Source organism: Loxodonta africana, chromosome 18 (assembly GCF_030014295.1).
Source record: "Loxodonta africana isolate mLoxAfr1 chromosome 18, mLoxAfr1.hap2, whole genome shotgun sequence".
Lineage (NCBI taxonomy): Eukaryota > Metazoa > Chordata > Mammalia > Proboscidea > Elephantidae > Loxodonta > Loxodonta africana.
This window is the reverse complement of record NC_087359.1, coordinates 4,511,774-4,537,090: the sequence shown is the minus strand read 5'-3', so window position 1 is coordinate 4,537,090 and position 25,317 is coordinate 4,511,774. Positions and strand designations below refer to the sequence as shown.

Here is a 25,317-nt window from a genome sequence, read left to right as displayed (position 1 = left end):
TCAAACAAGAATAGAGTAGAGAGCGTTAATAAAAAAGTTTAATGTGTAACTTTATCTGCATCTTCCCTTACAGAAGAATTATGAATTCAGAAAAAATGTTATATTAGTTGCCTTCCACATCTCTTCCTAAGATTTAAGATGTTAAAGAAGGAATCCTCAAATTCAGAATTTAAAATTACTTCCTTACTCAAAGTACAGAATTTCCAGTAGTGGAAATGCAGACACCCAAAGAGACAGTTAAGGAAGCGCTGTTGAGCTGGAACTTCTAGAGTCTGGGTTCTCCAAGTGTGGTTTATGGATCAGCATCATCAGCGACAGCTGGGTACTTGTTAAAAATGCAGACACTCAGGCCCTACTTGAGTCCCTCTGAGTTAGAATCTGCTTTCTAACAGGATTCCCAGGCAACTTGCATGCACATTATCATTTGAGAAGCAATGTGCTGGAGGGCCCGGGTGTCTCACTCACGACACAAAACCTGGCTGCCTACCCTACTTGCTAAAGTTGCCAGCCAGACCATCTTGTATAAAATCCATTTTCTAGAATGTATATGTATTAAAACTAAAAAGCAAAACATTCAGGAAGGGCCATTCTCACGACTACTACCAGAAAAGTTCTTAAACACGTGATAAGAGAAATACGAGCAGACGCTTACTGTTCCGTCACATCGGTCATCCTTAATCCTCAGATACATTTGTGCATTCTTCACACTTTCAAACATGTAAATCCCAGAGCTGATTTTATGCACTTTCCAGTGGGATTTTGCAGACTGATTCCCCACTCCAGTGCAGCTCCCATCAGGCTGGAGACACAGGGCCTGGCGCAGGCTTGTAGCAAGCAGAACCACAGCACTGTCGAGAAACACATCCTTCAGAGCAACAAACAGGACAGAAAGAGGGTAAATTACAAGCTTGCATTTCACTAGAGGGAGATGGCTATAGGGTATAGAGGTTCCAGGCTTTAGGATCTTACTGGAAGCCAGATGGCTAAAAACAAGCAAAAAAAGGATATAAATAATTTAATTGCTATGCAAAGCTAAACAAAATTGATTGATTATAATTTACATTAATCATTATTTATTGAGAGTGAATTAACATATAAAGGTCAGTATCAGGTATTACAAGGATTAAAAACAAAGGTACACAAAACGATTACTTCTCTTAAGTAATTTATAATCTCTTTAGACAAATAGGAGTCCCTGCGTGGCACAAACGGGTAAACAGTTAAGTGCTTAACTAGGAATTAAAAGGTTGGTGATTCGAGATCTGCTTCTGAAAGGCCATAGCCTTGAAAACTCTATGGAGCGCAGTTCTACTCTGTGACATATGGAGTCACCGTAAGTCAGAATCGTCTCTATGGCAACCGATTTGGTTTGGTTGGTATCCCACCTCTTGTTGCCTTCCAGTGGATTCTGACTCATAGCGACCCTATAGGACAGAGTAGAAGTGCCCCATAGGGTTTCCAAGGAGCAGCTAGTGGATTCTAACTGCCAACCTTTTGGCTAGCAGCCGGAGTTCACTGTAGCTGTCAACCACTGTGCCACCAGGGCTCCTTGGTTGGTATAGACAAATAATTTTAAATAATAACACAAAGCAGAATAAAACCAGTGTTCTGTAAGAGTACCTGAATTATGAAATGTACTCTATGGATATTAGTTGACTGTATACATGAATGAATGAATGAAAAAAGAGGTATAAAAGTACAACTAAATATTTAAGTAAATGCTATGCAATCAATAACTTAAGAAGATATAAATAGCTATTGAAAGTTAATTAGAAATATACTAACATAGTAAAGAAATGGAAAATGGATATAAGTAGACAAATCACAAAAGATAAAATACAAATAGTGAATAAACACGTGGAAATATTATCCACATTTGTAATTATAAAAATGTAAGCTAAAATTTTTTTTAATATTTATTCCTCCAGAAAATTGTCAAACGTTTTCTCTTTAATAAATCAACACTGAGGTCAATGAGATAGGTATTGTTCTACATACAGAAGGGAGTAAGAATTAGTACATTTCTGGAAGGAAATTTGGCAATATGCTTCAAAAGCCTTAAACATTTTATATTCTGATTCTTAAATATCTAAGCCTAAATTAAATTATCAAGGCTAAGAAAACAAAGATGTTGTCAAAGACATATCATGATGCAGAAGTGATCAAATGAAAATAGATCTAATGTCCAATAACAAGAGTTAAACATATATGTACACATATATTTGGAGTCATGGTGGTACAGTGGTTAAGCACTTGGCTGCTAACCAAAACGTTGTCAGTTCAAATCCACCAGCTGTTCCTTGAAAACCCTATGGGGCAATTCTACTCTGTCCTATAGGGTCATTATGAGTCAGAATTGACTCTACAGCAGTGATTTGTTTGTTTTTTAATATACACACATTTGTAGTAAAAATTCTTATGTTTGAATGTCATGCATCATTAAAAATCATGTTACTTGGGGAAATAAAATAACATGAGAAAGTGTTTATTATTTAAGGATAAAATTTGTAAGTACAAATTTATGAGTACAAAAAGTTTTCAAAGAAACAGATTTGGGATTCAATCATGTGACACAACTTACTAGCTATGCTATATTAGACAAGATGCTTCTCTGAGAAGATTTCTCCTCACCTGTGAAATACAGATGACAATATCTGTCAGTATTTTTATGATTAACTTTAGTTTGTATGTGGTAAAGGACTCTGTAAAGTTTCTGGCACAAAGTAGGCAATCTCATAAATGATAGCTATTATATAAATATAATAAACTTATTTTTAAGATAAATTCGAAAGCACATACTGTAAAGAAAGACACATCACATGTACATAATGCTCAAAGGCTGTAAATTCTACTTATGTTAGAAAAGTTAAATATACACATTTGTATGGGCACGAGATGTAAGACGCTCTAATTTTTATTAAGAAGCACCACATCCATAGTTTTAACTACACACTTCAATGGCATATAGGATGTTTTGACAATCCCCATTTCCTTGCTGTTAACACTGCGATTCCTATTGCCTTTCAGTCTGGATCAAACAGGACTGCTGCTGTTGTTGTTAGGTGCCCCTGAGTCGGTTGCGACTCAGAGTGATCCTATGTACAACAGAATGAAACACTACCCGGTCCTGTGTCATCCTCACAACTGCTGTTATGTTTGAGCCTATTGTTGCAGCCACAATGTTAATCCATCTCCTTGAGGGTCTTCCTTTTTTTCACTGACCCTCTACCTTACCAAGCATGATGTCCTTCTCTAGGGACTGGTTTCTCCTGAAAACATGTTTCCAAAGTATGTGAGAGGAAGTCTTGCCATCCTTGCTTCCAAGGAGCATTCTAGCTTGCTTCCAAGGAGCATTCTAGCTGTACTTCTTCCAAAGCAGACCTGTTCATTCCCCTGGCAGTCCATGGTATATTCAATATTCTTCAACATCATAATTCAAAGGCATCAATTCTGCTTTGGTCTTTTTTATTCATTGTTCAGCTTTCGCACGCATATGACACCATTGAAAATACCATGGCCTGCGTCAGGTGCACCTTAGTCCTCAAAGTGACATCTTTGCTTTGAACACTTTAAAGAGGTCTTTTGCAGCAGATTTGCCCAATGCAATATGTCATTTGATTTCTTCACTGCTACTTCCATGATCTAGACTATGGATCCAAGTAAAATGAAAGCCTTGACAAGTTCAATATTTTCTCCGTTTATCATCATATTGCTTACTGGTCCAGTTGTATTTTTGTTTTCTTTATTGTTGAGGTGTAATACATACTGAAGGCTATAAAAAAAAAAAAGAAGAAGGCTATAGTCTTTAATATTCATCTATAAGTGCTTCAAGTCCTCTTCACTTTCAGCAAGCAAGGTTGTGTCCTCTGCATATCACAGGTTTTTACTGAGCACATCAATCCTTATGCTGCGTTCTTCTTCATATAGTCCAGCGTCTTGGATTATTTGCTCAGCATAAATTGAATTAGTATGTTGAAAGGATACAACCCTGATGCACATCTTTCCTCAATTTAAACCATGCAGTAACTCCTTGTTCTGTATGAATGAGTGCCTCTTGATCTATGTACAGGTTCCTCACAAGCACAATTAAGTGTTCTAGAATTCTCATTCTCCCCAAATGCTATCCATAATTTGTTATGATCCACAGAGTGAACACCTTGGCATGGTCGATAAAACACAGGTAAACTTCTTTCTGGTATTCTCTGCTTTCAGCCAAGATCCATCTGACATCAGCAGTGATATCCCCTGTTCCATGTCCTGTTCTGAATCCAGCTTGAACTTCTGGCAGTTCCCTGCTAGTGTACTGCGGCAACCTTCTTTGAATGATCTTCAGTGAAATTTTACTTGTGTGTGATATTGATATTATTCAATAGTTCCTGGATTCTTATTGGATCACCTTTTTTGGATCTCTTCCAATCGATTGGCTAGGCAGCTTGTCTTCCAAATTTCTTGGCATAGACAAGTGAGCACCTCCAATGTTGCATCCATTTGTTGAAACATCTCAAATGCTACTCCATGAATTCCTGGAGCCTTGTTTTTTGCCAGTGCAGCTTGGACTTCTTCCTTCAGTACCATTGGTTCTTGACCATATGGTACCTCCTGAAATGACTGAACTTCTTTTTGGTATAGGATGGTAATGGGCATGAATGTCAGTTGGTGGAAGGAAGTGTGATTACTGCACTGTGAGTCAACTCATCAAGTTTTCCTCAGTAAAAGCAAATGACAACTTTGCTCCATTTTACCTTGACATAAATCACGAATTCTTTTGAAAGATCTGCATAGCCAGTTGATGATTTATCAGCTATTTTGCCATGATGATCAAAAACGACTGTGTGACCAGGAACTAGTGTTGACTCAAGAAGGGCAAAACGATTGGGCTGATACAGCACTCGAAGTTCACTGGCGGCAACACCACTGGCCTAAAAGACAAAGAAAAAAAAAAAAAAGACTTTGAATTGGTAATGAAAAACATTAAGTAAAAAGTATCTGGACATATTTGTAGGTACCTGTCTGTTCCACTCAGTTCAACACCTTGTTCTCTCTAAACAATTTCATGCTTTGGTAATTCACTCATTTGGCTTCCCTAGCCTGACTTACAATGACTTGCTCCAAGGACTTTCTTCTTCTCTTGATTTCTCAGAACCAATTGCAGAATGTTGGGTAACAGTAAAAATAACTCCAGCAGCAGGATAATTTAACAAGATATTAGTATGTATTTTATCACGTATAATTTTCATTTCTTCATCTGTGTTCTTCTAACTCAAGCCTTTCTGGGGATGAAAGCTGAAATTTCCAGAAGTCATTGCCTCATTCCTAGTTTTTGCTTTCAAAAGACTAAACAAATTGAGGGGGTTATGCTACAGGGAAACATTCCTCCTTCTGGGAGGGTTAGGGGTCCTACCCCATCTCCCCTCAGTGACCTGGGGAAGTAGTTGAGTCTGAAGATGGCTGGACCCATCTTCAGACTAAGGCTACCAACCTCAGCCAAGTTCCCTTGTCCAAGTATGGCATGGAAGCACAGAACTATTCACCTTCAAGAAACTATGTGGTGCTTCATGACTGTATCAGCCTGGCCAGTGTGAATAGAAGCTAAGAAGGTTGTCTCCAGATATTCTGAGACCCCATATCAACTGAAACCTTGTGTAAAACAAGAGGAATCTCTTAATGACTAAAACAAAATCTTACACCAACCTAGTGGAATAGGGGCTTAAAGGTAGATTTAATTTGATTCTAGAAAAATACAGTAATGGTGCATTTCTTGAACTCTTAATTCAATTGAGTAGACATCATATGCACTGGGTTTGAACTTATTAAGCACATACTATAACCAGGCTCTGTACTGAGCAGAACGTGCTATGAAGTACAGCATAGGGTACATTGCTAAGTTAGGAGCAAAGGAGAAAATGCTTCATGGAGGAGGTATGACTGATTTATCATTTAGCCTGAATTTTAAGCCCACAAATTATATAACTTTTTATAGAAAAAAGAATTTATTCCTTAAGTTGCACACTGTGTGTTAAAAACTTGATGTAATATTATATAACATTATATGAGGAAGCCGTCGCATAAGTGCTGGATCAGACTGCCTGTGTTCAATTCCTGGTTGTACATTTTTACACTAAGTGACCTTGGGCAAGTCACTTACTCTTTCCATACTTGAGGTTCCTATTCAGAGAAACAGGAATAACAGTGGAGTCTCTCATAGGACTACAGTAAAGGTTAAATGTTATAATGCACATTAACCACTTAGAACAGTACATGACTGTCATGGATTGAATTGTGTCCCCCCAAAATATCTGTCAATTTGGCTAGGTCATAATTACCAGTATTATATGACCGTCTACCATTTTGTCATCTGATGTGATTTCCCGATGTGTTGTAAATCCTATCACTATGGTGTAATAAGATGGATTAGCAGCAGTTGTATTGATGAGGTCTACAAGATTAGATAGTGCCTTAAGCCAATCTCTTGAGATATAAAAAAGAGAAGCAAGCAGAGAGACGTGGGGACCTCATGCCACCAAGAAAGCAGTGCCAAGAGAACAGTGCAGCCTTTGGACCTGAGGTTCCTGTGCTGAGATGATCCCAGACCAAGGGAAGACTGATGCATCACAAGGACCTTCCTCCAGAGCCAACAGAAAAGCCCTGAATTCAGACTTCTAGCCTACTAGACTGTGAGAGAATAAACTTCTCTTTGTTAAAGCCATCCATTTGTGGTATTTCTGTTATAGCAGCACTAGATGACTAAGACAATGACCCTTATCTTATGCTGTCTCATTTTTCAAAATAATCAGTATTTTTTCATAATAACTAACATATATTTTAAAAAGACAGCTTTATGTATTAAAACTACTGTTCAAACCCACACTAAGTGACACTTAAGGCATAATTAGGTGAAACTATTATTTTTTTTTTCCTACCCATACAGTCCCAGAAGGAGTCTTTGAAAAGTCAGATGGTTCCTGTTAGGGATTAAATTGTGTCCCCGAAAATATGCGTTGGAACCCTAACCCCTATACCTGTGGTTGTGATCCTCTTTGGAACTCAAGATTTCTTTGTTACGTTAATCAGATCATACAGAGTAGGGTGGGTTCTAAATCGAATCACTTCTGAGTTCTAAAAAGAGATTAGATACAGACAAAGGGGAAAACAAGCTGTCTGATCACAGAGGCAGATGAATCTACAGGCCCAGAAACTCCAAGGATTGCTGGCTACTAGAAGCTGAAATAGACAAAAAAAAAAAAAAAAAAGGACCTCGCCCTACAGCCACACCTTGAATTTGGACTTCTAGCCTCCTGAACTGGGAAAAATACACTTCTGTTCTTTAAAGCCACCCATGGTGGCGCTTCTATTACAGCGGCCCTCAGACACTAAGATGTCTCCTTTTGGAAAAGCTCCTTTAAATTCTAAATGTTATCAGAGAGGTGATCTGATTTCTCTTGTTCAGTTGCTGTAAATTAGAACCATTTATGCATCTGAATCTCAAAAATCAGTCAGAATAATGAAAAAATTGAAAGTATAAGCCAAAAGCAAATACGATTTAATAATCTTATAAAAGCATCTTACGCAAAAAAAAAAAAGAAAATTTATATATGGGTACAGTACGATTGCTATATGGAAAAGGGAAAAATTACTACATACCATTCCAGTGACAAGGCCATTGTCAAGAGCAAGAGAAAGATGTCGCATCTGACGACTTTGGAAAATGCACGTATTCCCTTTGTTAAAAATAACATCAAAGAGACCTGGAAAACATTTTAAGCATTAGCAAATAATTCTTGATTTTAAAGCTTTTTTTTCTTACTCAATTATATATTGAATCTCCTAACAATACATCTTAGGTTATCTCTCAATTAAATGCGTTAAAAGGTAAAGTACCAGTAATCTTTGATTATGTGTATGTTGCTTGGCAATTTGGTGGATTTTCATGGAAAATCTCTAATGCCTTCCCATGCTAGGCAGTAAGCCTCTGAAACAAACCTCCCCTACTCACCCTTCCAAAAAGAAAAAAAAGAAAAAACTGCCCCATAGGGTTTCCAAGTAGCGGATTGTACATACTATACACAAATATAGAGCCCGGGCTGCACGGTGGTTAAGAGCCAGCTGCTAACCAAAAGGTTGGCAGTTCAAACCTATTAGCTGCTCTGGAGAAGAACGATGTGGCAGTCTGCTTCCGTAAAGATTACAACCTTGGAAACCCTATGGGGCAGTTTTACCGTGTCCTATAGGGTCAGTATGAGTTGGAATCGACTCGACTGCAACAGGTTTGGTTTTTGGTTTTAGTGTGCAAATGGTTTAACCATAAGTCCAGAGTCATTGATACTTCTTCGTCACTAGGTCCAATCAGCATAATGTCATCAATATAAAGGACCAGTGTGACATTTTGTGGCAGGGAAAGGTGATTAAGGTCCCTGCAGACTAAATTATGACATAGGGCTGGAGAGTTGATATACCCTGAGATAGGACAGTGATGGTGTACTGCTGGCCTTGCTAGCTGAAGGCTAACTACTTCTGGTGGTCCTTCAAAAGAGGTATGGAGAAAAAGGCACTAGCCAGTTCAATAACTACATATCAGGTAACAGGAGATTAATTTGCCCAAGCTATGAAAGTCCATCTGGAAAGCAGCTGCAATTATAGTCACCTTCTTGTAAATTTTCAATTATTCACTGTCATTCTCCAAGATACGCCTGTTTTTCTCACAGGCCAAATGGCAAGTTGAATGGAGGGTGGTGGGAATCAGCACACCTGCATCCTTCAAATTCATGATCATGGCAGTAATCTCCGCATCCCCTTCAGGAATGTGGTATTGCTTTGGGTTTACTATTTCCCTAGGTAGGGGCAGTTCCAATGGCTTCCACTTGGCTTTTCTACCATAATAGCCCTTACTCCACTTGCCAGGGATCCAGTGTGGGGGTTCTGCCAGTTGTTGAGTATGTCAATTCCAATTATGCCTTCAGGAACTGGGGAAATCGCTACAGGATGGGTTTGGGGACCCAGGGGATCTACTCTGAGATGGACGTAAGCTAAGGCTACATTAATAACCTGATCTCCATATGCCCCCACTACGAATGGTGGGCCATAGGGATATTTTGGGTCTCATAAAATTAGTGTCAGTCAGAACCAGTATCCAGTAATCCCTGAAAAGTTTGCCAAATGAACAGTCATACTCATAAAATGTCCTAGATCCCTTTGTGGAAGGCTGGGAGAAAGGTTAACAGTATAAATTTTCGGCAATGTAGTGAGGTCTTTCCTCAAGTGGACCCCACCTCCCCTTCATTCAGGGGGTTGTGGGTCTTTAAACTTGCTCAAGTCTGGGAATTGACTGAGAGGCTGTAAATCTCTCTTTTGGCAATTCAAGTTAGACTGTTGTTCACTTACCTAGAATTGTTTGTAAAGATCAAGTAAATATTTAGTAGATTTCCTATCTATCTCACTCCTAGGGACACCATGACTAAAATAGCCAACACCATTAGCCCATACGAGTCAGACTATTCTGATTGCTGCTTTGACTCTGCTGTCCATTATGGTAGCCACGCCCACCTTGTCTTTGTTGACTGAGTGCCGCCACATGGCCCTTACCACCACATGGTCCAATCAGTCCCACTGCAGCTAAGTGTCTTAGTTAGGCATTTCCCGCTGTCAAATCTGACTTAAAATAGCAATCACATCAGTCTTCACAGATGCTAGGGTTCCCTTCACAAATTTGTTCCTCACCATTGTGGTAAAAGGTGTGTCCTCTGGGCTCTTCATGTGTAGGTCTGTGGGTCTAACCTGATAAATTCACTCTAACATGCCCATTTTCCTTCTACTACAGTATACCAAGGCAGGTCTGGTGCTTCAACTTGATTTAGTGTGGCCCACTTCATAATCCATGCTTCAGTGACCCAACCAAATAAACTATTAGCTCCTCTCCTAACTTCTCAAGCTGAAACATTGAATGAAGAATCTGTGCTTACCCGTTGCTGTCAATTCTGACTCATAGAGATGCTATAGGACAGAGTAGAACTGCCCCATAGGGTTTCCAAGAAGCTCCTGGTGGATTAGTAGCCATGGCTCTTACTCACTACACTACCAGGGTTTCCTGAATCTGTGCTTAGCAGGCCCGTATCAATAAACTCAGACTGCTCCATCTTTATGTTTCTTGCACCATTAACCTATACCCTTAATGGCCATTTCCACACATATTCCCCAGGTTTCTGTTTGTACATATTAGAAAAATAAAGCAGTTCTTTTGGAATGTAGTGTGCCCCCTCCTCGGTCATACTTTGTACTCCACCTTTTGGAGCTTGCTGGGACTTAAGTCTAGTTACAGGTCTAAAAGCCAAAATGGATGCTGGGGATGTGTTTTGAGAACATTCGTCATTGTCTTCCAAATTATCTGCCTCAGGGAAGGCCCCAGGTAATGACTCAGACAAAGGCTCTTTGACACAGCTGGGTTAATCTCATCAGATGCACGTGGAGAGGCTAATGGTTTTACTGGGGAGGGTGGCTTAGGAGACAAAGGTGAAGTCATCTTTTCAGATGGGAGTGAGAGGGCTGGTTCTGTTGGCAGTAGTGATTCAATGGGATTTAGGTGCTCAGTGTCTCCACCTTCCTGATTACCTGCCCATATGTTCCCAAACCAAGTTTCAGGATTCCATTTCTTCCCAATCAGTGCCCTCACTTTAACTTCAGATACCACTTGATGTTGGGAATTCAGCTGATATTGTATTTCAGACACTCTTATAAGAGTCTGGGTTTGGTTTTCAGCAATATCAGCTCTTTACTACAAGAAATAAGGCTTTCTTTCAAGGCACAAGTGGACCTTGAAGTCATTCATGCAGCACTTGAGCTGTGACTCTGACGCCCTGAGCTCATCTCTTTCTTTCACAACTTTGTCTAGCGAAAGCAGGACCAACCAACCAGGTTCCTTATACTTATTATAACAAAATTTTAGAAAAGTATCAAACATGCAATCTCACTGATACTTGACCTATTGGTAGTGATATTTTGCATATTTCTATTGCCAGCTCACGGCATGTAACAGCAGCACCCTTTTTACTATCAGAAGCAAGTCATCAACATCTTTGAGACTCATCAAACTAGAGAACCAACTTAGAAAACTCATCCTTAGAATTTTGTTTCTCCAGAACCACTCCACTCTCGGTACCAAAGGTCTTAGGCTGAGTTCTCTAGAGAAGAAAAACCAGTAAAGCGTATATATGTATATATATATATATATATATAAAAACACCACCCAGTTCTGGGCCATCCTCGCAATTGTTGTTATGCTTCAACCCATTGTTGTATCCACTGTGTCAATCCATCTCGTTGAGGGTCTTTCTCTTTTTTGCTGACCCTCCACTTTACCAAGCATGATGTCCTTCTCCAGGAACTGGTCCCTCCTGATAACACGTCCAAAGTATGTGAGATGAAGTCTTACCATCATTGCTTTTAAGGAACATTCTGGCTATACTTCTTCCAAGACAGATTTGTTTGTTCTTCTGGTAGTTCATGATATATTCAATATTCTTCACCAACACCATAATTCAAAGCCATCAATTCTTCGGTCTTTTTTATTCACTGTCTAGCTTTCACTTGCATATGAGATGACTGAAAACACCATGATTTGGGTCAGGTGCAACTTAGGTTGTTAAAGTGATACCTTTGCTGTTGTAAAAAAAAAAAAAAAAACTAGAGGCTGGCAATTTACATGTCTGTGAGTCAGGCATCAGGCTTCAGGCTGGAGGCTTCTCCTGACTCACATAGCTACAGGAGCCGATGAGCCCAAGATCCACGGGTCAGTGTCTGATGGCTCACAGGATCAGCATTCAAGATCAGCAGGGAAGATGGCCCAAGTCTTAAGAACTGAAGATCAGATGCTGGAGAGCCAAATGCAGGATCTGGAGCACAGCAAAAGCCAGAGAGCTTTGCCAGAAAGTCCAAATGTATTGGATGCAGGCCACACTCCCAAGGAAACTCCCTTTCAATTGATTGGCTACTCACAACAGGTCCATCACAGAGGTGATCACATTATATCAGATTTCATCATGGAGGTGATTACATTACGGAATTGCCAAACTAAATCAAAACTGCCAAAACACTGAGAATCATGGCATAGACAAGTTGACACACAACCTTAAGGATCACATATGTTTTAAGTTAAAATTTTAAAGCATGGATTTTTTATTATTGTTGTATTGTTGTTGTTAGGTGCCACTGAGCCAGTTCCAACTCATAGTGACATTATGTTAACAGGATGAAACATTGCCTGGTTCTGAGCCATCCGCACAATCATTGCTCTGTTTGAGCCCACTGTTGCAGCCACTCTGAGTCAAAGACAATCAGGCACCACTGTTGAATGCGTAAATTGATGTAACTCTTCTGGAAAAAGACGTGGCATTATGTATGAGGAGCCTTAAAATCATCTTTATCTTTAACCTAGTAATTCAATTTTTAGAGCTCTTTGCCAAGAAAATAATCAGAGGTGAATAGGTATATCAGACATAATGCAACATTTATATTTACCAAAAAAGGGAAGTATCATATCCATGTGGCAAAACTGTACAATGGAGTGTAAATAATTTTAATGCCATAAAATATTATTTCATACTATGGAAAAATACTCACATAATAATATTAAGAAGAAAAATAAAAATTTTATGTTGAATATTCTGCCTAGACAACTGTTTTTAAAATTATTATATATATGTTCATATATATATATTTATCTTCTTGGAAGACTAGAAGGAAATGCACCAGATCCACTAGTTTATTATCACTAGGTAATGGGTTAGCAGATGATATAAATTTTCATACTTATGCTTTAATGTATTGCTCCAATATTTGACAATAACTATTATTAATTTAATAATTAGGGAGAAAAGTTATATCTAATAAAATTTTCTAAAAGGTTTTTTAAAAAGATGAATAACTCCAAATATGGAATAGAAAAAAAAAGTCTGTTTAGGAAAAAAAGGAAGTAGATCCTCATAGCAAAAGACAGAAAGGAAAAGAAACAAAAGCATAATACAAGATGTCAAAAGATCAAACATATAATCTTTGACTGTAAATGAATATAAACTCTCCCACTAAAGCAAAAGATATTCAGTATCAGGTTTTTTAATCTAAATATATTACATATTTTGTTTACAAGAAGAACACTCAGAAAGGTTAAAAATCAACAATGCATAAACGTGCATTGTTGTTGTTGTTGTTTGTTACCATCTAGTCAATCCATAAAGATGCTTTAGATTTGCATAAACAGCACTTTCTAGCTGGAGGATGTAATCACTTTGTGTCTCAGTTTCCTCGTCTGTAAAATGAGGATAATAGTATCTAATGCATTAGAATTGTTGTGAAGATTAAGTTAATATTGGTAAAGCTCTTACAACAGTGTCTGCCATATTCAAAGTGATATAACTAAAATATATATACAAATCGACTCGACGGCACTGGGCACTGGGTTATATATATATACCAAACGTGCTGCCATCAAGTCGATCCCAACTCATAGTGACCCTACAGGACATTAGAACTGCCCCTTAGAGTTTCCAAGGACTGCCTGGTGGATTCAAAAACTGCCAACCTTTTGGTTACCAGCTGTAGCACTTAGCCTCTATGCCACCCAGTGCCGTCGAGTCGATTTCGACTCATAGCGACCCTATAGAACAGAGTAGAACTGCCCCATAGAGTTTCCAAGGAGCACCTGGCAGATCTGAACTGCCGACCCTTTGGTTAGCAGCCGTAGCACTTAACCACTATGCCACCAGGGTTTCCAATTATATATATAGTGTATCTATACATATACATGTGCAGATAACATATATATGATTTTATATTCTGCAAATAGAAAACGTATTTTAAGAGAATATCTAAGTAACAATTACAGAAATATAATTTATACCACAAAGAAAACATAATTAAATTTTTTTTTAATTTTAAAAAAGGCTTTAGAGTGTAGACAAAATTTTCTGAATATAATGCAAATAAGGCAGTAACCATAACAAAAGTCTAAAAGGAACAACAACAGAGAGAATGAGAGATATTAAAAAAAAAAAAAAACATGCTACCAAACAACTCTTAGTCAATGAAGAATATAGCCAGAATTGTAATTAGAAGTTAATGTGCAGTCTGAAATCAGCAATGTGCAGTTCAAGGGACCACTGTTGAAGAGCATACCAGAACAAACAAACAGATTCTTTTTTCTAAACTGCATATATCTTCCTTCTGTGGATTCTGCTATTTGCCACCCTAGTGGAATGACAGAGAGTAACTGCACTAAAGAGCACCTATTAATGGTGGATTAACGGTGGTTCTCGTTTGTATCCTTCAGGATCATTTGGACATAAAATAAACAAACAAACAAAAAAAACTGAAACCTGTTGTCACCATTGCATTCAATTAAAATTTCAGATTCAGACTGTTTTTGTGCAAATTCTACTTTCAAGAAACAAATACTTCTTGTGCTATAATAACTGTTGTAGGGTAGGAGAAAACAGTACAAAGGTCCTCAATGCATTTCCTGGAGTTAGAATAAACTAAAATCAAAAGTTGGCAAGAGGAGGTGGAACCAAGATGGCAGAATAGACAGATGCTTCCGATGAGCCCTCTTAGAACAAAGACCCGAAAAAACAAGTGAAACAAGTATATTTATGACAAGCTAGGAGCCCTGAATATCAAAGGCAAGCTTAGAAAATGAACTGGGGGTAGGGGGAGGAAGACATGGTTCAGAAGCAGAGAGGACTTAACGGACCTGAATTGCGGTGAGCTCTCAGACACCATTCCCGGGAGCAGCGGCAGCAGGCTGGTACTGGCGATCGGCAGCAGTTTCCTCAGGGAGAAGCAGCCAGCCACACAGCCTACTCACGCCTCCGGAACCAGAGAAGAACAGTGCCCTTGAGACAGATAGGGTTAACTGTGCTGGTGGCTAAACAAAAGAGCTTTTAAAAGATTATTATCTACAAGTTGGGTAAACAGGACCCACAATATATCGTGAGACAGACAGGGTTAACTGTGCTGGTGGAACGAAAGAGCATTTAAAACGATTACCATCTAGAAGTTGGGTAAACAGGAACCCACCCTGTCAACATGAAATAGGATTGGGGCAGCCCATGAATCACTATCTCCTTCTTAATGTCTTTCTAGTCCCCTCGTCCTTTGCAGGCTCCTTATACGTAGAAGAGCAGAGTGTGACTGCTGTTTGACCTTCCTTAGCCCCCTAAAGATGGCGATGCAGTGCTGAAGATAAAGTGCACTTGCGCTATATCCCATAATAAGTGAAGCCAAGGGCAGCCAAGAGGACTCCATCTTGAATATCAGCGGGTTCCAACTTAGATTCCAAGATGTGCATGCAACTAATTAACATACACTGCCCCTTGAAAGAAGCCCACTAAATATTCATTACTCTGTTTTCTCCACCGAACCCATATAGAACCTAGACTTGCTTCCCTTTTCAAGTCAGTCTTTTGGAGAAGCTTAGATCCCCACTGACTCCTTTTGCTTGACTCAAGCAAAATAAAGCTTGCTGAAGATAAAGTTTGTCTTTCGTGTGTATTCTTACTCGGGAGAAGACAAGGACCCATTGTGTTAGATTGGCAATGGGTAACACTCTCGGCAAAAACTAAGTACTTGTGTATATTTTACCACGCCCTCCCCCCAAACCAGCTTCAGCGGCTGATTTCCTGGGGCCTGAGATAGGCCCGGTTGAGCGCCTAGAGCCATCCTCCTGGCCTTGGAGAAGGAATAAATTTGCAACTGGGGGAAAAGATAATTTGCCAGCTTCACTAGCCAGGGGAGCTCAGGACAGAAGCAGCTCCTGTCCAGGCATAAACGGTCCATGGACTTTCAGTACCTTTCCCTCTGCAGGAACTGGTGTGGCCTTATTTCAGGGAAACAGGCCCTTGTTGGCAGGCTACAACCATTTCAGCTGTGCAGCAGAGAGATGGGTGTTTGATGCTTTATGTTGCTTTGCCTATTAAACAGGGTCTTCACCTACTAACATCAGGGGCCTAAGGACTGGTGGCTCCACTCAGGTCACCTAGCTGCCCACAACAGGGGTCCAAGGATAACTGCTACCTCCCAGTCCTTACAACAAAAACATTGGGTGCCCACGGTCCATCTGCAGAACCCACCCACCTGTACACTCAGAGACACTTGGGGGACTATTCTCAGCCCCCTGCCTTATTCAGAGCATGACACCCTGCAGCACCCAGATACCAGTACCTACACCAATCACCCCAACCCTACAAGACTGTAGGACAGAGCCTGTACCACGCATTTGATGACCAGCTACCTGGACACCTGAGCTGAATTCATCTGAGAAAAGTGAATGGACTCCTAGACTGATATACCTGATAACAGCTCTAGCTATCTGGGGACAGGATGTCAGAGCTCCAAAGGTGAAAATAATCAAGCTAGCTCACTCAAGTAACCCATTTGGGCATATCAAAACAAAACAAAGCAAGAAGCTACGACACAGTAAGCAAACATAAAATAAACTAATACAGTAACTTATAGATGGCTCAGAGACAACAGTCAATATCAAGTCACATAAAGAAACAGACTATGATCACCTCAACAAGCTCTCAAAACAAACAGTTAAAGGATCTTCTAGATGAAAGTGCATTCCTGGAATTACCAGGGGCAGAATACAAAAGATTAATATACAGAACCCTTCAAGACATCAGGAAGGAAATCAGGCAATAAGCAGAACAAACCAAGGAACACACAGATAAACAAAATGAAGAAATTAAAAAGATTATTCAGTAACATAAAGAAAAATTTAATAAGCTGGAAAAATCCACAGACAGGGTCACAAATTCAGAAGATTAACAATAAAAATACAGAATTAGACAACTCAATAGAAAGTCAGAGGAGCAGAATTGAACAAGTGAAAGGCAGAATTCCTGAACTTGAAGACAAAGCACTTGGCACGAATATATTTGAAGAAAAATCAGATAAAAGACTTTAAAAAAATGAAGAAACCTTAAGAATCATGTGGAACTCTATCAAGAGAAATAACCTATGAGTGATTGGAATACCACAACAGGGAGGAATAGCAGAAAACACAGAGAGAATTGTTGAAGACTTGTTCACAGAAAACTTCCCTGATAACGTGAAAAATGAGAAGATATCTATCCAAGACACTCATCAAACACCATATACAGTAAATTATAAAAGAAAATCACCAAGACATATTATAATCAAACTTGCCATAACCAAAGATAAAGAGCGAATTTTTAAAAGCAGCTAGGGATGAACAAAAAGGCACCTACAAAGCAGGGTCAATAAGAATAAGATCGGACTACTCGGCAGAAACCATGCAGGCAAAAAGGCAACGGGATGACTTAAACAAAAAATTGAAGGAAAAAAATTGCCAGCCAAGGATCTTATATCCAGCAACACTGTCTCTCAAACATGAAGGTGAAATTAGGACATTTCCAGATAAACAGAAGTTTAGGGAATTCGTAAAAACCAAACCAAAACTACAAGAAATACCAAAGGGAGTTCTTTGGTCAGAAAATCAACAATATCAGGTATCACCCCAAGACTAGAACACTGGGCAGAGCAATCAGATGTCAAACCAGACAGGGAAATCGCAAAAATAAATCAAGACAAAAAACACTCAAAACAGGGAAACAGGGATGATATTACGTAAAAGAAGACAACATTAAAACAATAAAGAGAGACTGAGAAATGTAGTCATAGATCTTTCGTATGGAGAGGAAGTCAAGGTGATACAGAGAAATAAAATTTAGGTTTAAATTTAGAAAAATAGGGGTAAATAATAAGGTAGCCACAAAGGAGACAAACTACGTTACTCATCAAAATAAAATACAAGAAAAAGAGACTCAGCAGAAACAAAGTCAACAACAACAAATATGAGGAAATGACAAAATATAAAGATAATCTACTCAGCACATAAAATTAAGTGGGAAAAAGAAACTGTCAAGAACACACAAAAAAAGACATCAAAATGACAGCACTAAATTTATACCTATCTGTAATTACATTGACTGTAAATGGACTAAATGCAGCAATAAAGAGACAGAGAGTGGCAGATGGATTAAAAAACACAATCCGTCTATATGCTACCTACAAGAGACACACCTTAGACTTAGAGACAAAAACAAACTAAAACTCAAAGGATGGAAAAAAATATAACAAGCAAACAACAATCAAAAAAGAGCAGGAATGGCAACATTAATTTCTGACAAAACAGACTTTAAAGTTAAATCCATCATAAAGGATAAGGAAGGACACTATACAATGATTAAGGGGACAATATGCCAACAAGGTATAGCCATGTTAAATATTTCTGCACCCAATGACAGGGCTGCAAGATACATAAAACAAACTCTATCAGCATTGAAAAGTGAAATGGACAGCTCCAGAATATTAGTAGGAGACTTTAACATAGCACTTTTGGTGAAGGACAGGACATCCAGAAAGAAGCTCAGTAAAGACACGGAAGATCTCAATGCCACAATCAACCAACTTGACCTCACAGACATATACAGAACACTCCACCCAACAGCAACCAAGTACACCTTCTTTTCTAGTGCACACGGAACATTCTCTAGAAGAGACCACATATTATGTCATAAAGCAAGCTTAGCAGAATTCAAAACACTGAAACATTACAAAGCATTTTCTCTGACCATAAGGCCATAAAAGTGAAAATCAATGACAGAAAAAGAAGGGAAAAGAAATCAAACACATGGAAACTGAACAATACCCTGCTCATAGAAGACTGGAATTTAGAAGACATTAAGGATGGAATAAAGAAATTCATACAATCCAATGAGAATGAAAACACTTCTATCAGAACCTTTGGACACAGCAAAAGCAGTGCTCAGAGGTCAATTTATATCAATAAATGCACACATCCAAAAAGAAGAAAGGGCCAAAATCAAAGAATAATCCCTACAACTTGAACAAATAGAAAGAGAGCAACAAAAGAAACCCTCAGGCACCAGAAGAAAACAAATAATAAAAATTAGAGCTGAACTAAATGAAATAGAAAATGGAAAAACAATTGAAAGAATTAACAAGACCAAAAGCTGCTTCTTGGAAAAAATTAACAAAATTGATAAACCATTGGCCAAAACGACAAAAGAAAAACAGGAGAGGAAGCAAATAACCCGAATAAGAAATGAGATGGGCGATATTACAACTGACCCAACTGAAATTAAAAGAATCATATCAGATTACTATGAAAAACTGTACTCTAACAAATTTGAAAAGCTAGAAGAAATGGATGAATTACTAGCATACTATTTTTTACCTACCTAAACTAACACAAACTGAGGTAGAACAACAAAATAGACCCATAGCAAAAAAAGAGATTGAAAGTGTAATCAAAAAACTCCCAATGAAAAAAAGCCCTGGCCCGGACAGCTTCACTGGAGAGTTCTCTCAAACTTTCAGAGAAGAGTTAACACCACTACTACTAAAGGTATATCAGAGCATTAAAAAAGGATGGAATACTCACATACTCATTCTATGAAACTACCATATCCCTGATACCAAAACCAGGTAAAGACACCACAAAAAAAGAAAACGACAGACCTATATCCCTCATGAACTTAGATGCAAAAATCCTCAACAAAATTCTAGCCAATAGAACTCAACAACATATCAAAAAAATAATTCACCACGACCAAGTGGGATTCATACCAGCTATGCAGAGATGGTTCAACATTAGAAAAACAATTAATGTAATCCACCACATAAATAAAAGACAAGAATCACATGATTTTATCAATTGATGCAGAAAAGGCATTTGACAAAGTTCAACACCCATTCATGATAAAAAACTCTCGGCAAAATAGGAATAGAAGGAAAATTCCTCAACAAAATAAATGGCATTTTTTTTTTTTTTAATAGCCAACATCATCCTAAATGGAGAGTCTGAAAGCATTTCCCTTGAGATCGGGAACCAGACAAGGATGCCCTTTATCAACACTCTCATTCAACGTTGTGCTGGACATCCTAACCAAAGCAACTAGGCTAGATAAAGAAATAAAGGGTACCCAGAGTGTCAATAGCAAAAGATGGAAGCAACCAAAGTGCCCATCGATGGATGAATAGATAAATAAACTATGGTATATTCACACAATGGAATACTACTCATTGATACAGAACAGTGATGAATCTGTGAAACATTTCATAACAGAGGAATCTCGAAGGCATTATGCTGAGTGAAATCAGTCAGTTGCAAAAGGACATATATTGTATGAGATCACTATTATAAGAACTCGAGAAATAGTTTAAACAGAGAAGAAAATATTCTTTGATGGTTACAAGAGGGGGGAGGGAGGGATGGAGGAAGAGGGGCATTCACTAATTAGACAGCAGATGAGAACTACTTTAGGTGATGGGAAACACAACACACAATACAGGAGAGGTCAGCACAACCGGGCTAAACCAAAAGCAGTTTCCTGAATAAACTGAATGCTCTGAAGGCCAGTGTAGGAGAGGCGGGGTTTTGGGGACCATGGTTTCAGGCGACTTCTAAATCAATTGGCATAATAAAATCTATTAAGAAAACATTCTGCATCCCACTTTGGAGACTGGCATCTGGGGTCTTAAAAGCTAAGCTAGCAAGTGGCCATGTAAGATGCATTAACTGGTCTCAACCCACCTGGACCAAAGAAAAATGAAGAGTGCCAAGGATACAAGGTAATTACGAGCCCAAGAGACAGAAAGGGCCACATAAACCAGAAACTACATCAGCCTGAGACCAGAACTAGAGGGTGCCTGGATACAACCGATGACTGCCCTGACAGGGAACACAACAGAGAACCCCTGAGAGAGTAGGAGAGCAGTGGGATGCAGACCCAAATTCTTGTAAAAAGACCAGACTTAATGGTCTGACTGAGATTATTACTATAATGGTCTGACTGAGATTAGAAGGACCCCGGTGGTCATGGCCCCCAGACCTTCTGTTGGCCCAGGACAGGAACCATTCCCAAAGCCAACTCTTCGGACAGGGATTAGACTGGACAATGGGTTGGAGAGGGATGCTGGTGAGAAGTGAGCTTCTTGGATTAGGTGGACACTTGAGACTATGTTGGCATCTCCTGCCTGGAGGGGAGATGAGAGGGTAGGGGGGTTAGAAGCTGGCAAAACGGACACAAAAAGAGAGAGTGGAAGGAGGGAGCAGGCTGACTCATTAGGGGGAGAGCAATCGGGAGTATGTAGCAAGGTGTATATAAGTTTTTGTGTGAGAGACTGACTTGATTTGTAAACTTCCACTTAAAGCACAATAAAAATTAAAAAAAAAAAATGTTGGCAAGAATCTAATATAGATCAGGCTTATTGGAATGTAAACTTTACACAGGCAGAAATTTTTATCTGCTTTGTTTGCGGCAATATCCCCAGCACCTAGTTCAGAACCTGGCATACAGTAAGCAGTTGTATTTAGTGAATCTTTTCTGGGAATAGGATTTATAATTTCTTTTTTTAATTTCCATTTCCAATAGCAACCAAAAACCTAGAAATAACACTAACAAAAAAATTTAGATATGCTTGTGAAGAAAATAAAACAATATAAAAGAAGTCTGAATGAATAAAGACAAGAGATTGGACAAATTCCTGAAGGAAAAGACTGAAAAGTATAAAAACATCAGTTCCTTCCAAGTAAATATACAGAGTGAATGTAATTTTAACAAACCCTTCAAGATTTCTTGTGGAATTGATAAAATAATTCTAAAGGGAAGAACCTTTTGAAAGAAAAACCATACTGATTTTCTCTCTGATCAATGTCCTGTGCTCTGGTTTGGTTATTATACTCTTAGTCATAGTCTGAAAGTTCAAGGCTCCTCTCACCTCAGCTCAGATGAGGCTTAATGCGCAGCTGCCCGAAACTCTAAGAGGGGAAAGGATTATAGCCTGCTCTCTCTCTCTCTCAGTTGCATCACTAGGTTGCTCTCTCTCTCGCATCACTAGGTTGCTCTCTCTCTCTCTCCCCATCTCCCTCTCTCTCCTGCCTCCCTACAACTCTGCTGGCCTCTCCATATCTTTAATGCATCCACCAGAAGGAGAGGCTGGTGAGGTGGTTCACCTGCTCACAAGAGTTACCGAGGAGGCAGACTGCAGGCCCTCCTCTGCTGGGCGCTGCCACGTCCACCCCACGCTGCAGAGAGCAAGCCGCTGGCTTCTGTGTGCCACACTGACTGTGCTCTTGTGGTGCTTTCTCAGCAGCCTGATACTGCGGGAGCCTATTCCTTTGTACCGTCTGCCATTTGTGATGGCCGAAGGGCACCTACTCACTTATCTGCCTGTATCTGGTCTAGAATCCCTGGAACCCAGAATCCAGGGCTCAGATTCTCTAGGGATTAGGGGCAGGGGCACTGTGTGACAGCTCTTGCTTTGCTGTGCTTTCCAATACTCCTTGTCCTGTGAACTCGTGGCTCCGGGTCCTGTTAGATATCTTGCCATTCAACACACAGCAGTCTGGAACAAGACAGCAGGTGTACCCAGCAGTCAAGCAGTCCCTGAGCAGCGGCTGGGCCAGCTCACATACTCTGGCCAGTGAGCACACAGGGAATGCGTGCTGTTGCTGGTTCCTGACCCAAGCCCCACAGGAGCAACACAGAGTGGGCCTAGGAGAAGGCTTGCACACACAAGGCTGGGATCACAGCACTGACCCCGAGCTTCGGGGACCCTGATCTCATTAGGGAGCTGCCAGCAAACCTTCCATCCTCTGGCCCACAGAGACATTATCTTGGTCGGGAAACAAATCTGCTCCAGGAGAGGAGGGAGGTCTCCAGGGAGAAAGGTGTTCTCTATTTTGGAATACTTCCTTGTACAGACGTTCTTATAGTGACGGTAAACACATTGGTGCAGAAGACCCACATCATGTAGAAACACAAGAGATCAGAAGGCTGTCTCCCAGAAGTACTCTGTTCACATGGACACCTCCAAACACCTCAGTAGGGAAAGGGAAGAGGACAAAGTGCTAGGACAAGGTGTAGAACCTTTCCTCCACTCTCTCCCTGAAAACCTGCTCTAGCCCTAACTTGCTTCCCGTGAAACCACTTAGGGGCATGTGTGACTGTGGAGTTCCCTCAGGAGGGGCTGGTATGGTACTTGACACCTTCCTGTTACAGATGCTTATTTGCAACAAACTCCATTCAACTAGATTGCCAAGTGAAATGATGCCTTTGTGAGGGTTAGAAAAAGCTGCCGTTTCTTAAAACTCTTTACTGTCTGCATTAGTTTCCTAAGGTCACTATAGCAAATTACCACAAACAAAACAAAAGGAATTTATTCTCCCACAGTTCTGGAGACCAGAAGTCTGAAATCAGTTTCCCTGGACTAAAATCGAGGTGTCAGCACGGCTGCGCTCCCCTCGAGGCTCTAGAGGAGAAACTGTTCCTTGCCTCTTTTAGTTTCTGGTGGCAGCTGGCATTCGTTGGCATTTCCTGCCTTATGGCCACATCACTCCAGTCTCTGCCTTTGTCTTCACATTGTATTCTCCTTTGCTTTTGTGTCTAAACTTCCTCGACCTCTCTCTTCAGAGATACATGTGATTGTACTTAGGGCCCACCTGGAGAAACCAGGATGAACTCTGCCTCTCAAGACCCTTACCTTAATCACATCTTTTGCCAATAAGGTAATATTTACAGGTTCCATGGAATAGGCCACTACTCGTCTGTCAGTCTGTCAGTCTGTCATATTGTGGTGGCTTGTGAGTTGCTGTGATGCTGGAAGCTATGCCACCAGCATTTCAAATACCAGCAGGATCACCTATGGTGGACAGGTTTCAGCAGAGCTTCCATACTAAGACAAACTAGGAAGGAGGACCTAGTGGTCTTACTTCTGAAAAAACTGGCCAGTGAAAACCTCATGAATAGCAGCAGAACATTATCTGATATAGTGCCAGAAGATGAGCCCCTCAGATTGGAAGGCACTCAAAATACAACCAGGGAAGAGCTGCTTCCTCAAAGCACAGGTAATCTTAATAATGTGAATGAAGTAAAGCTTTCAGGACCTTCATTTGCTGATGTGACATGAATCAAAATGAAAAGAAATAGCTGCAAACATGCACTAATAATCGGAACATGCAATGTACAAAGTATGAATCTAGGAAAATTGGAAGTCATCAAAAATGATATGGAACACATAAAAAAAATCTATATCCTAGGCATTAATGAGCTGAAATGACTGGTATTGGCCATTTGAATCTGACAATCATACGGTCTACTATGCCAGAAGTGAAAAATTGAAGAGGAATGGGGTTGTGTTCATCATCAAAAAGAACATTTCAAGATCTATCCTGCAGTACGATGCTGTCAGTGATCAGATAATATCCATATGCTCACAAGTAAGAACAGTTAATACAACTATTATTCAAATCTACACACCAATTATTGATACCGAAGATGAAGAAATTGAAGATTTTTACCAACTTCTGCAGTTTGAGATGGAAACACTGGTGGAGTAGTGCTTAAGCGCTATGGCTGCTAACCAAAGGCTCGGCAGTTCGAATCCACCAGGCATTCCTTGGAAACCCTATGGGGCAGTTCTACTCTGTCCTATGGGGTCGCTACGAGTTGGAATCGACTCGACGGCACCGGGTTTGGTTTGGTTTCGGCAGTCTGAAATTGATGGAACAGGCAATTAGTATGCATTGATACTTACTGGTGATTGGAATGCGAAAGTTGGAAACAAAGAAGAAAGATCGGTAGTTAGAAAATATGGCCTTGGTGACAGAAATGATGCCAGGGATCACATGATAGAGTTTTGCAAGACCAATGACTTCTTCACTGCAAATACCTTTTCTCAACAACATAAATGATGACTATATACACGGACCTCGCCAGATGGAATACACAGGAATCAAATCAACTGTATCTGTGGAAAGAGATGATGGAAAAGCTCAATATCATCAGTCAGAACAAGGCCAGGGGCCGACTTTGAAACAGACCATCAATTGCCATCAATTGCTCATACGCAAGTTCAAGTTGAAGCTGAAGAAAATTAAAACCAGTCCACAAGAGCCAAAATATGACCTTGAGTATATGCCGCCTGAATTTGGAGACCATCTCAAGAGTAGATTTGACACACTGGACAATAATAACCTAAGACCAGATGACTTGTGGGATGACATCATACATGAAGAAATCAAAAGGTCATTAAAAAGACAGGAAAGAAAGAAAAGACCAAAACGGATGTCCGAAAAAGATTCTGAAACTTGCTCTTGAAAGTAGGGTAGCTAAAGCGAATGGAAGAAACGATAACATGAAAAAGCTGAATAGAAGATTGTCTGCTCGAGAAGACAAAGTATTATAATGAAATATGCAAAGACTTGGACTTAGAAAACCAAAG

At 39.7% G+C, this 25,317-nt stretch overlaps 1 protein-coding gene across 1 annotated transcript in view; it reads right to left on the bottom strand.

Moving 5' to 3' along the window:
* LOC104846845 (uncharacterized) overlaps window positions 1-25,317 on the bottom strand; it is a 138,370-nt gene that overhangs the window by 12,509 nt on the left and 100,544 nt on the right. Inside the window, 3 exon segments of the mRNA XM_064271880.1 lie at window positions 653-865; window positions 4,743-4,919; window positions 7,642-7,745. Coding sequence (XP_064127950.1) covers window positions 653-865; window positions 4,743-4,919; window positions 7,642-7,745 — 494 coding nt within the window.